The sequence below is a fragment of the Lagenorhynchus albirostris genome, chromosome 20 (assembly GCF_949774975.1).
Source record: "Lagenorhynchus albirostris chromosome 20, mLagAlb1.1, whole genome shotgun sequence".
NCBI classification, from domain to species: domain Eukaryota; kingdom Metazoa; phylum Chordata; class Mammalia; order Artiodactyla; family Delphinidae; genus Lagenorhynchus; species Lagenorhynchus albirostris.
In genome coordinates this window covers 35,680,535-35,692,134 of record NC_083114.1, presented here as the reverse complement: position 1 = coordinate 35,692,134, position 11,600 = coordinate 35,680,535, and the positions used below count along the sequence as shown (strand labels likewise).

At 59.3% G+C, this 11,600-nt stretch overlaps 1 protein-coding gene across 1 annotated transcript; it reads left to right on the top strand.

The window, feature by feature from the left end:
- Window positions 1-365: 365 nt before the first annotated feature.
- Window positions 366-11,244, top strand: EPN3 (epsin 3). Its single transcript, XM_060135372.1, has 10 exons — window positions 366-607; window positions 3,913-4,601; window positions 5,570-5,688; window positions 6,393-6,470; window positions 6,661-6,786; window positions 7,685-7,814; window positions 8,283-8,552; window positions 8,720-8,836; window positions 8,959-9,189; window positions 9,397-11,244. Exons 2-10 carry the CDS (start codon window positions 4,064-4,066, stop codon window positions 9,723-9,725), a joined length of 1,938 nt encoding a protein of 645 aa, XP_059991355.1. The 5' UTR covers window positions 366-607; window positions 3,913-4,063; the 3' UTR covers window positions 9,726-11,244.
- The last annotated feature ends 356 nt before the right edge of the window (window positions 11,245-11,600 follow it).

The following is an 11,600-nucleotide window of genomic DNA, read 5'->3' as shown; positions in this document are numbered from 1 at the left end:
GGGGACCAGATGGAAACCCACACAAGGCAGTACTCCACCAAAGGGCCAGCCCCAGGGAATGGTGGTCGTGGCTCAGAGGAGGAATATAGGGGTGGGGTGAGTGTTGGAGCCTCCCCTCCCCACCCTTCATTTCCCCTGAGGAGGCAGAGGAAGGGTTAACTCACCGCAGAGTGGGAGTGGGTCACCAGCACTGGCTCCAGAGCTGCACCTCCTGGGGACAGCCAGCAGGCAGGCCTCCCACCTCTGAGGGTGCTGCCTGTCTGGCCAGCAGGAAGGGGTTAACGTGCCCTGCACTTCCTCCTGTGTCCTGTTACTGCTGAGGCAGACCTGCCTGGCCAGCTGAGCAACTTTCCTCCTGAGTGCTGTCTGGCGTCCAGAAGACAAGCAGGCAGGAGGCAGAGCAGCCGCCCATTCTGGGGACCCTGAGCCGCCCTTCCGAGGGGTCTGTGCCTCCTGGGAGAGGGTTGGTCTCCAGGACGAGGGCCCGTGGTGGATGGCTCTGGGGATACTCCCGAGGCTGTACCATCCCCCTGCTGCGCAGGTCGGAGGGTCACTGCAGAGGCTGCTCGTGGTCCCGGGGCTGGGGCCAAGGGAGCCTGCACTGGAGGTAAGCTCCCGTCATCAGCTGTGGTGCCTGGCATGAAAGGCTTGGGGCTTAGTCTCCCTTCCAGGTCCCCGGGAGAAGGGCGAGGAGGGCAGGGTCACAGAGGAACCTGGAGGCATCTTGCCTGCCGCCCCTCCCTCCCTACAGCCCCCAAGAAGGGGGCCTCCTAGGGCTCGCTCCCCATCCTGGGACTAGCATCTTTGGTGGCATTCCGCACAGACTCCTGCCCGCTCCTCCTCAGTCACTGTTGCTCCTGTAGCCTCAGGACAGCCCCCACCCGACTCCAGTGCCCCCAAGACACATCCACCTTTGGGCTGACTTAAGCTTAGAGTTAGGGTCACTCCTCTTGTCCCTCCTGCAGCAAGAGTTAGCGCACTGCCACTCCCCCCACTGCCCAAGCTGGACCTGATGGGGGGAAGGGCCTGGCACTAGATCCGCCTTAGCAGAGGATGGGAAGGGGTGCGGGCCCATGGGGGCACAGTCTCTGGGTAAACGCATGCACGCGACTTAACATATCTGGGTTCCTCCGTCTCCCCGAATCCCCGCTCTGGGAATGCCATCTGCTGCCTTAGTCCTGACAGGTCCGCCAGCGCTGTGGGCCCTGAGAAGAGCAGTCTCCCGACCCTTGTAAAGCGCTTCTTGGTACCCCAAACATCGGAGAGAGCGGATGCTCTTGCCGCCATGGCCTGCCCCGCCCCCTGCTGGCCCTTCTCCCATCCCCCAGCCCGTACCCTCCTGCCTCCCGCCTCCCCCACCCTCTTCCCCATCTCTGAATTGGCCTCTCGGCCTGGCCTTCTCAGTGTCCTTCCCTCCACCTGACAGGGTCTGGCTCAAGGTCACTGCAGTAATTCCATACCCGGCTGCCCGGCTGCCGCCGCTGCCACTGCCGCCTTATCGGCTGCTGGGTTTCTGTTTCACTCCCTTTTATTTCTGGGCATATTGTGTTCGATAAAACCCTTTGCTTATAACACCGCTGGCAGCTCTCCCGGCCACCCCCTCCCGCGTTCCTTCCTCTCCTTCTCCCTCCCCTCGGTGCTCCCTTGGCCTCACCCTGCCCTCTCTTCCTCCCTACCTGGTCCCCTTACACTTCAGTGGGGGCGGGGCGTCCCGGTGTCTCTGACCCCTCCCTTCCCTCAGCTCAGTCCGAGGCGTGTGGAGAAGCCTCCTCCATTCCCACCTTCTAGGAGAAAGTTCAGGCAGAGCCTCAGGGCCCACACTGAGGGCCCCCTTCTACTATGCCGGCCGGTTAGGAGGGCCAGGGCGGCCCTGGTAGGGCTCCTGGTGGAGTCAGGATGCCCGACTAGTTCTGCTGGTTTCAGTGGCCAGTGCTGGGAGGGGCTTGCGCTCGGTGGGCTCTAGGGCACAATTATTTCTCACCTTGACTCTTGCCACCCGCCAGCCCACAGGCTGGGGAGGTAAAGACAGGTCTGAGTCACTAGTGAGGGAGAGGGCAGGCGTTAAACAAGTGCTGGCTGTGGCATCCCACAGAAGGCCCGCCACTGCCGGGACAGAAAGGCAGCAGAGAGAAGGTAAGCCCGCTTTCAGCCAGCACTCTCCATCCCGTCTGTGCCCCCACAAGGTCCTACCCTCTGGGTCCAAGCTCTCCCAGGCACGCGGGCCCTGATGAAAACTTCCAAGGCTTTGAACTGAGCCCAGGTTAGCAGGGCTGGCTGGAGGGAGAGTTGAGATGGGGGGCGGGGGTCGACAGGCTCTTTCTGACTCCTGCTGGGTCCTAGGGTAGAGCTGAGAGGTGCAGTCTCCATGGTTGCTGTTGGTGGGGGGTTTGGGTGGAGGCCAGGTCCAGCAAGTGTGTGTGTGTGTGTGTGTGTGTGTGTGTGTGTGTGTGTGTGTGTGTGTGTGTGTGTGTGTGTGTGTGTGTGTGTGTGTGTGTGTGTGTGTGTGTGTGTGTCTCCACACCAGAGGAATGGTGGTGGCAGGGGGATTCGGGTTTTGGTTTCTGGTAGGGCCCTGGGAGCACCTTTCTCTGTCTTGGGCCTGGGTGTGCTTTTAGCTGATGGCCTGGTCCTGAGGCTGTGGGCTGGCTCTAATCTTCCCTCAGCTGGGAGATCAGAGGTCTACCACGTGCCCAGGGCCTTGGGGGTTTGGGGAGCCCAGACTGGCCTTGCCCTCAGGGAGTTTTCATTCTGGCTGAGAAGGTGGGACTGAGGCAATAAAGCAATCAGATGAATCCATTGGATTCGTATTCTGGACACCTAGGTTGTTAGTCCCGGCTCTGCCACCTACACACTGTGTGACTATGGGCGCGCCATAGCCCTCTCTGGCCTCGGTGCTCTGGCGTGTACAATGGGTCCTCTTTGGGAGGCAGCCTCCCCCAGATGCTCCTTCCTTGCCTTGCTGCCTCACTCCTCCTCACTCTTCACTTCGAATCTCGGATCAGCTCAGCCGTCACCTCCTCTGGGAAGGCTCTCCTGATTTTCCTAGCTTGGGTACTCCTGTGCTCCTCTGCACTCCCATGCTGGACTGTGACTGCCTGCACCCTCTCAAGTGGATGTGTGTGGGCCGAGGCTTGCACTCTATGCTTGCCATAGAGCCTGGCTCAGAGGAGTCCCCAGGAAATTGGTGTTGAATGGATCAAGCTACAAAAATTAACAGTATAGGGCTTCCCTGGTGGCGCAGTGGTTGAGAGTCCGCCTGCCGATGCAGGGGACACGGGTTCGTGCCCCGGTCCGGGAGGATCCCACATGCTGTGGAGGCTGGGCCTGTGAGCCATGGCCGCTGAGCCTGCGCGTCCGGAGCCTGTGCTCCGCAACAGGAGAGGCCACAACAGTGAGAGGCCCGCGTACTGCAAAAAAAAAAAAAAAAAATTAACAGTATAAGAAGAGAGCAAAGTGAGGATGGAGAAGTTGGAAAGGATAGGTCTTAAGGCAGATCCCAGCAGAAACAGAGGTAGTGAAGTAGAAGCAAGACAAGTAGGCATTCCTGGGGGGTCACTTTCGTGTCCCTAAACTAAGAGCAAAGACTGTGGAGCGTGTCTACCTGGGTTAATCCTGGTTCCGCATTCACCAGCTCTGTGATCTTGGACAAGTCATTTAATCTTTCTCTCAAACTTTCCCCATCTTCGAACGGAGGTAATAATAATAATGTCTTTGTAGGTGTGATTGTAAAGATTAATGAGCATGCAAAGTTACAAGTACCTGCTGAATAATAAGTAAAATAAAAAAACAAAATGAGTGCCTGCCGAAGGCTGTTCCTGGCGGCAGGGACACCCTGGCCAGGGCTTTAGTCGCTGGCTGAGTGGCCAGCAAGGTGGCCCATTGCTCCTAAGTTCCAGGCCCTCTCTTCCTCAGACCCATGTGGAAGCCAAGGACACAGCCGCCCTGCTGAGAGCACGGCGGCCCACCCTTGGAGACCGTGACCTCTCGACGACGACGACGGTGGCCCTCCTCGGCCCTCCACCTCCGGCTGGGGCGGGGGCCGCCCATCTCCAAGTCCCCAGCCATGACGACATCAGCGCTGCGGCGCCAGGTGAAGAACATCGTGCACAACTACTCGGAAGCGGAGATCAAGGTGCGCGAGGCCACTAGCAATGACCCGTGGGGTCCGCCCAGCTCGCTCATGTCGGAGATTGCCGATCTGACCTTCAACACGGTGGCCTTTGCCGAGGTCATGGGCATGCTGTGGCGGCGGCTCAATGACAGCGGCAAGAACTGGCGGCACGTGTACAAGGCGCTGACGCTGCTGGACTACCTGCTCAAGACAGGCTCCGAGCGGGTGGCCCACCAGTGCCGGGAGAACCTCTACACCATCCAGACGCTCAAGGACTTCCAGTACATCGACCGCGACGGCAAGGACCAGGGTGTCAACGTGCGCGAGAAGGTCAAGCAGGTGATGGCCCTGCTCAAGGACGAGGAGCGCCTCCGGCAGGAGCGAACCCACGCCCTCAAGACCAAGGAACGCATGGCGTTGGAGGGCACGGGCATCGGCAGCGGGCAGCTGGGCTTCAGCCGTGCCCGCGGTTCCCCGTCCTCCTACAACTGTGAGTGAGCCCAGGGCGTGGCTGGGGACAGAGAGGCAGCCCGAGTTCTGACCCTGGCTCTGTGACCCCAGCTGTGGATAAGAATCCCCACCTCGGAGGGATGTGTGAGGATTCCGTGAGAGAAAGAGGTTGACGTGCGAGGCCCAAGGCCCGCACATAGTAGGTGCCCGACAAGTCAGCGGGAACAATGATGTTATTTATAGGTTTGTTACCGTTAATTCGCTGTCTGGTAGGGGCGTGGTGGCGGAAGCATAGGCTCTGGAGTAGCAGTCCTTATTCTGCCCCTTCCAAGCCATGTGACCTAGACAACCAGCTCTCTGGACCTCAGTTTCCTCGTCTGTAAAGTAGGGATAATTTTGTTTGCCTCAGTTGTTCAATTTGAGAATGAAAGGAGACCTCGGCCCTGTGCACAGACACACAGCGCGTGGTGCTGCTAAGGGCATCCTCCTTGATCCCCCCGCTCGAGGGCCCTGCCCTTGGAAACGGGGGCGGCTGCAGAGCATTCTCAACTCTCCTATCTCGAAGGGAGGCACTTTCCTGATCTGGGGGCGCTCAGGATGGCCCTCCTTGACAGTAGGCTGAGAGCCTGGAGAGCTGTGACCGTGACTGGAACCTCTCCCCCTCCCACTGCACTTGACCCCAAGCTGGGTGGGGCGCAGCTGTAAGAGTCCAGGAACTTGAGTCAGGGGACCTGGGTTCAAGTCTTGCTGCAGGACCCTAGCCAGGCACCCCTCAGAGCCGTGGCGAGTCTGTAAAGGAGGGATTGGGCTCTTTTATCGGGGTGGAATGGAAACCTTAGAGAAAGTGCCGAGCACACTGCCTGGCCCTCTGGGGCCCGCGACTGCCAGTTGTTCCCTTCCCCCTCAGTTTCCCTGTCTGAGCCTTAGCTTCCCGGCAAGAGGCGGGCAGGGGAGCCTATGGGTGCCTATGTGGTTACGGAAGCCACGACAGATGGTTGGTCGTTGCAGCCTCCTCCTCATCTCCCCGCTACACCTCCGACCTAGAGCAGGCCCGGCCCCAGACGTCAGGAGAAGAGGAGCTGCAGCTGCAGCTGGCCCTGGCCATGAGCCGCGAGGAGGCTGAGAAGGTAAGGCGCCTCCTGGGGCAGCCGAGGGGCGGAGGGAACTGGAGGAGGGATGGGTGCCTGGATGCCCCACACCTTTGATTCTTAGGCTCCCCTACTCTGGTCCCCAAAGCCCTAGTCCTGCTCCCAAGGACAGCACAGCACCTGTGTGCCTTGGGTTGGGTTACTGGGGTTGGGGTCTGTCTCCCCACCCCCAGTCCTCTCCAGCTGGGCCTGGAAGGGGTAGTGTGTGTGTGGTAGGTTGGCAGTACCGTTTGTCTCATGGGCCTGCTATCGCCTCATGGAGGGGAAGGGGTGAGTGTGCTGACAGACACCTTCCTAGGAGACACAGAAATATGCTGCCCCCCCATCAGCTGTCCTTATGGGGGGCAGGGACAGCCTCCCTGATAGCCTCCTCTCTGCCATCGCCTCTGTGGATCCAGGCAGACCTGGCAGGACACAGCTGGCCTCGCACAGCAGGGCTTGGAGAGCACTCAGGGGACCCAGAAGAGAAGGATGAATCTTCCTGATTTTTAAACTGCATCTCAGATCCAGATCTGGGCAGGGAGAAGACCACACCCATACTGCTGTCTGGGGGCAGGCTGCCCACACCCACTCAGGGTGGGCATTCCTCTCTCCACTGCCCTTACCGGCACAGGGCGATGCTGCCCTTCGGCCCAGGAGTGGGAACACTGGGCCAAGTTCACCCCTCTCTCCCTCCCTCGCAGCCGGTCCCCCCAGCCTCCCACAGGGACGAGGACCTGCAGCTGCAGCTGGCTCTGCACCTGAGCCGGCAGGAGCAGAAGGTAGTGGGCCGGGCCTCCTGTGCTGCTGCTGCTGCTGGTGGAGGTGCTACGCGGGCACTAACTAGGCTCTTCCCCCTCCCCGTGGTGGTCCTGCTGCCCCCGACCTCTCGGCGCCTCCCACCCTACACTCTTGACTCCAGCCAAGGTCCCCTCAAGTCCAGCCTGGGCTGCTCACGCTTTCCTTCTGCAGGAGGTGAGGTCCTGGCGGGGAGATGACTCCCCTGTGGCGAATGGTGCTGGGGCCGGACCCCACCGTCGTCGGGACAGAGAGCCCGAAAGAGAAGAGAGAGAGGAGGAGAAGCTGAAAACCACCCAGGTAGAGGGGACTGGTGGCTGGGGGCTGGCAGAGCCTGGGAAATGAGTTGCGTTAAATATCTGTAAAGAGTGTAGAACAGTGCTTGGTATCTAGTGAGCACTAAGTAGTGTTAATTCAATGAAAATAGGGGTGGAGGGGGTTTAGCAGACCCAAGTCCCGTCATGCATGGGCTGATGACTGAACTGGTGGCAAAGTGGGATGCAGAGAATCCTGATCTGAGGTTCCTGGATTTGCTGCCACTTAATGACTTGGCCGCACTGTCATTGTCTTGGCCTCAGTTTCCTCCTCCGTACAGTGGGCTTGTTGGACGGTTCTGGCTCTGACACTCTAGGATCATATGATACGGTGGGTCAAGACTGGGGGTGGCCTCGGGCCTATGGTGCTGAAAACATCTTGGGCTCATACACAACACTTTCCAAGAGGGAGGAGTGGGTAGCTGTTGGTAGCAAGGCGACCTTCCAAAGCTGTCCGTGCTATCCCTGGGGTGTCTCTGTACCCTTTCTGCCAATGCTCATTGTGGCCAATTTTTCTTGGACACTGACTTATAGAAGTAGGCTCATCATAAAATGTCTCTTACCACTGATGGGCCGAGGGGCAGGGCAGCTGAGGAAAGCGTCGCGCGGGCCTGCCTTCTGTCCCAGCCCTGCCTCTCCCTGGCTATGTGGCTAATTTGATTCCCCTCTCTGGGCTCCAGCTGGCATATCTGTAAAATGGGCACCCCACCATCTTCCCTACCCACAGCACAGGTTGTTCTGAAGATCACACACTAAACAGATGAGGAAACAAACTGGAAAGCACTGTGCAGAGGCGAGGGACCATTAATAGATGTTTGTGGAATGAATAAAGGAGAGAATGAGCTGGAGTGAGGATGACAGGTCAGGGCCCGCCCTTCCTCCAGGTCCCACCCTCTCCTGAGCATGGCCGCCTCTGCCCCCAGCAGTCCTCCATCCTGGACTTGGTGGATATCTTCGCACCAGCCCCGGCCCTGCCCTCCACACACTGTTCTGCGGACCCATGGGACATCCCAGGTGGGCATGCAGGGCTGCAAGGGGCTCCCAGGCTGGCCCCAGAGAGCCCCTTCCTTCCCAGCCACTTGCTGGCATCCCCTTCCCATAGGTGAGGGCCACTGGGCAAGCACTGCACCTCTCTGAGCCTCAGTTTCCTCTGTGTCTTGGGGTTGTAGTGAGGGAGGGGGCACATCCGAGGAACTCAGCTCATGGGAAACTCAGAAACGTTCTCTTGTTGCTTCTGGTCACCCTGGGTTTCCTGGCCCAGCCTGTCCCTGACTGGGAATGTGGCCTGAGCTGCCTATGCCCTGGGGGTGCAGAATCCTGGAATAAGTTGCTGAATATGGGCTCCAGCTTGCTGGGTAGTCCTGAGTCAGCATCCCATCTATGAAATGAGTCTGCCTCCCACATTGCTCTGGGTAACTGGGAAGGCCCTGGACTGGGGATTTGAGTGAGCCTGGGGTCACATCTGTGCTGTCCCCATTTCAGGTCTCAGGCCCAGCACAGAGCCCAGTGGCTCGTCCTGGGGGCCTTCAGCAGACCCCTGGTCTCCAGTCCGCTCAGGAAGCATCCTGTCCCAGAGCCAACCCTGGAACTTGCCCCCTATGCTCTCCTCCTCTGAGCCCTGGGGCCGGACCCCAGTGCCGCCTGCTGGACCACCCCCCACAGACTCCTGGGCACAGAACTCCCCCCGCCACAAACTCCTCAACACTGGGGCCGACCCCTGGGGGGCGTTGGTGGAGACCTCCAACACACCTGGTAAGTGGAGGGCCAGGGGGTGTGGCTGAGGGGATGCTGGGTCCCCTTACCTCCAGTGCCAAGGGGCAAGAGATCCTGTGTTAAGAGGGCAGCTTGCCTGGAAAGGGATCAGCCCAGTGCCTGCCCTTTTGCCAACCCATCTCATCTCCCTTTTCCTCCTTGGCTAGTGCTGGACGGTGCCTCGACCTTTGACCCATTTGCCAAGCCTCCAGTATCCACAGAGACCAAGGAGGGGCTAGAGTGTGCCCAGGCCCTGCCCTCCGGGAAGCCCAGCAGTCCTGTGGGTAAGCAGGAGTCAGGGAATGTGCAGCTCTGGGGAAGGAGGGGCCCACCCCGACTCTGCCTTCTTCCTCTCAGAGAGACCACTCAGTCTCCCTACCAGTGAGCTTTATCATTTCTATTCCAGAGCTGGACCTGTTTGGAGACCCCGACCCCAGTTCCAAGCAAAATGGCACAAAGGAGCCAGATGCCTTTGACCTGGATGTGCTGGGGGAAGCACTAACCCAGCCCAGCAAGGACACCCCAGCGCGCCGGACTCCTGAGTCCTTCCTGGGGCCCTCGGCCTCCTCCTTGGTCAACCTTGACTCATTAGTCAAGGCGCCCCAGGCTGCAAAGACCCGGAACCCCTTCCTAACAGGTAGGACACCCCCTCGTCCCTGCTGGGTCTCAACACTGGGGTCCCCTGCTCTCTCTCCGTCTCTTCCTTTACAGCCCAGACCCTGCCCTAAAATCTTAGCTCTTCCCTATTTCTAAGACCCCAGATCTGGCCACCTTGCCCCTTCCCCACTTAGGGCTATGTGGCCCTGGCCCGCTCCAAGTCCCCCAACCCAATCTCGTTCCGCAGGTTTCAGCACTCCATCCCCCACCAACCCGTTCGGCGGGGGCGACCAGGGCAGGCCGACCCTGAACCAGATGCGCACCGGGTCGCCAGCGCTGGGCCTGGCGGCCGGTGGGCCGGTCGGCGGCTCCATGACCTACAGCGCCTCCCTGCCCCTCCCGCTTAGCAGCGTGCCGGCCAGCGTGACCCTCCCCGCCTCGGTCAGCGTCTTCCCCCAAGCGCGCGCTTTCACGCCGCCGTCCCCTGGGAGCCTGCCGCAGCCTCTGCTGCCCATCTCAGGCTCCGCCGCGCTGCTCAACCAACCCCCGCAGGCCAGCACCAACCCTTTCCTCTGAGCAACAACCCCCGCCTCCGGCGGGCCGGCGCGTGCGCGTGAGGCCCCGCCCCACGTGGACGGCGCTGGGCCACGCCCCCTGACGTGAGTGGGGCGGGGCTGCCACGCCAGGACCCACCCCGGGAAGGAAGGGAGGCTGAGACTCCGCCCCGAGGCCGGCGCAGATACTGCTCGCCGGCCTCCGCATCCCACTGACGACTTCACTGGGGCCGAGACCACGCCTCGTAATAAAGACTGGAACCCACGTCCTCAGGTCTCACCAAGTGGACTTTTTGCCGGGCGTGGCGGCCAGGCCCGGACCACAGCACGAATCACCGGCTGCCGTGGGAACGACTGCTCCACAATGTGGGGCACAAAAATGCTCCCACTTCCTGTACAGCACCCTCAGCCTGGCACCTTCGCTTCCACATGCTCCCCAGACTCTCATTCATTCAACCATTTATCACACATCGGCGCGGGGGATGCTCTAATAGCAAGGGACAATAGACAATTGTTCCCTTGCGCACTCGTTACGTGCTAAGCACTTCAGACAGATTATTTCATTTAATCCTTGCATCAATGTTCTGAGGTAGATAATATTACTCCCACTGAGGAATGGCTACATAATTTGTGCAAAATGCAAACGTGGGGGCCCCTTGTTCAAAATTGGGTTAAGAATGTCAAAACGGGAGCAGCAGAGCGTTAGATCAAGTGCAAAGCCCTTGGCCCTGCTCCCTCTTTATAGGTGAGGTTCAGAGAGGTTAAATGGCATGCTCAAAGTCACAAAGCTAGCGGAGTGGGGCTGCGATTCAGAGTCAGGGGATCTGGCTCCACAGCTCTGAGCTCGCACCCTGGGCCCCAGATTTAATTCACAAATACTGACTGGCTGCTGTGGACAGAGTGCTAGGCTCCTCTGGGAGGGATTCAAGAGTTGCTAAGCCCGCAGCCTCCAGGAGCTCAGAGCTCAGTGGGGCAGGCAAGCCGGATCCAAGAGCCCCCACGATCCTTTGTTTTACTGAATCACCTTACATCTGGCTCTTACTCCTCTCGTCTTTTCACCAGGACTGGCAAGAAACTCAGTTTCAGCCATGATCCCTCCTGGGGGGCTTGTGTGGGGTCTGAGAAACCAAGGGGAGGAGCAGGGCCTGGTACCTCATTCTGAGGGCCACCATGGTGACCCTCACTTCTCTTCTACTCAGTGCTCTCCAACCACTGGGCACTGATGTGTCTTCCGTGCTCAGGGTCTGGCTCTGAAGGCAGCAGGCCAAAGGCCTGGGGTAAAATGGCCTTCCATAGGCCAGAAACACCAAAGTTGGTGGGGGAGGACACAGTGCTGGTCTCCTTCTTAAGGTGGGGGTGGGGAAAGGAGCTGCTTTGTTTTTTTGGAGGGAGTCAGTCCTACTGTACCTGTTACAGGCAGAGTGGACAAGAGCATCTACTTAGGAGTCAGACCGACAGCATTCAAAACTGCTCTAAGGTTTGCACTTAATCATAATCACTTAGTAATAAGTGGTTATGCTCCCTGACCTTGAGTAAATTACTTAACCTCTCTATGACTGCGCCTCCATTTCCTTACTTGTCAAATGGGAACAAGAGTTCCTGACTTAGGAGGTTGCTGTGTGGCTTCTCCCAGGCCAGTGTCCGTTCAGCCCAGGATCCACCCTGTTCAGAGATTAACCATGAGAAATGAACCTGCAATACCTCTCATTCCTGGTTTTGCCAGGCAGTACCCAGACCCATCCATCTTCTGCACAAACCTGGGAGATCTCCATCCTTCTTGGTCACTGACCCACTTTTCGCCCCTCCTCAGCCTGGGTCCTCCTCTTCTAAAGTGGCTCTCCCTGTGGACACCGCTTCCCTAAGGACTCCCGAGGGGTGCCGTTGCTTCCCACCGAGA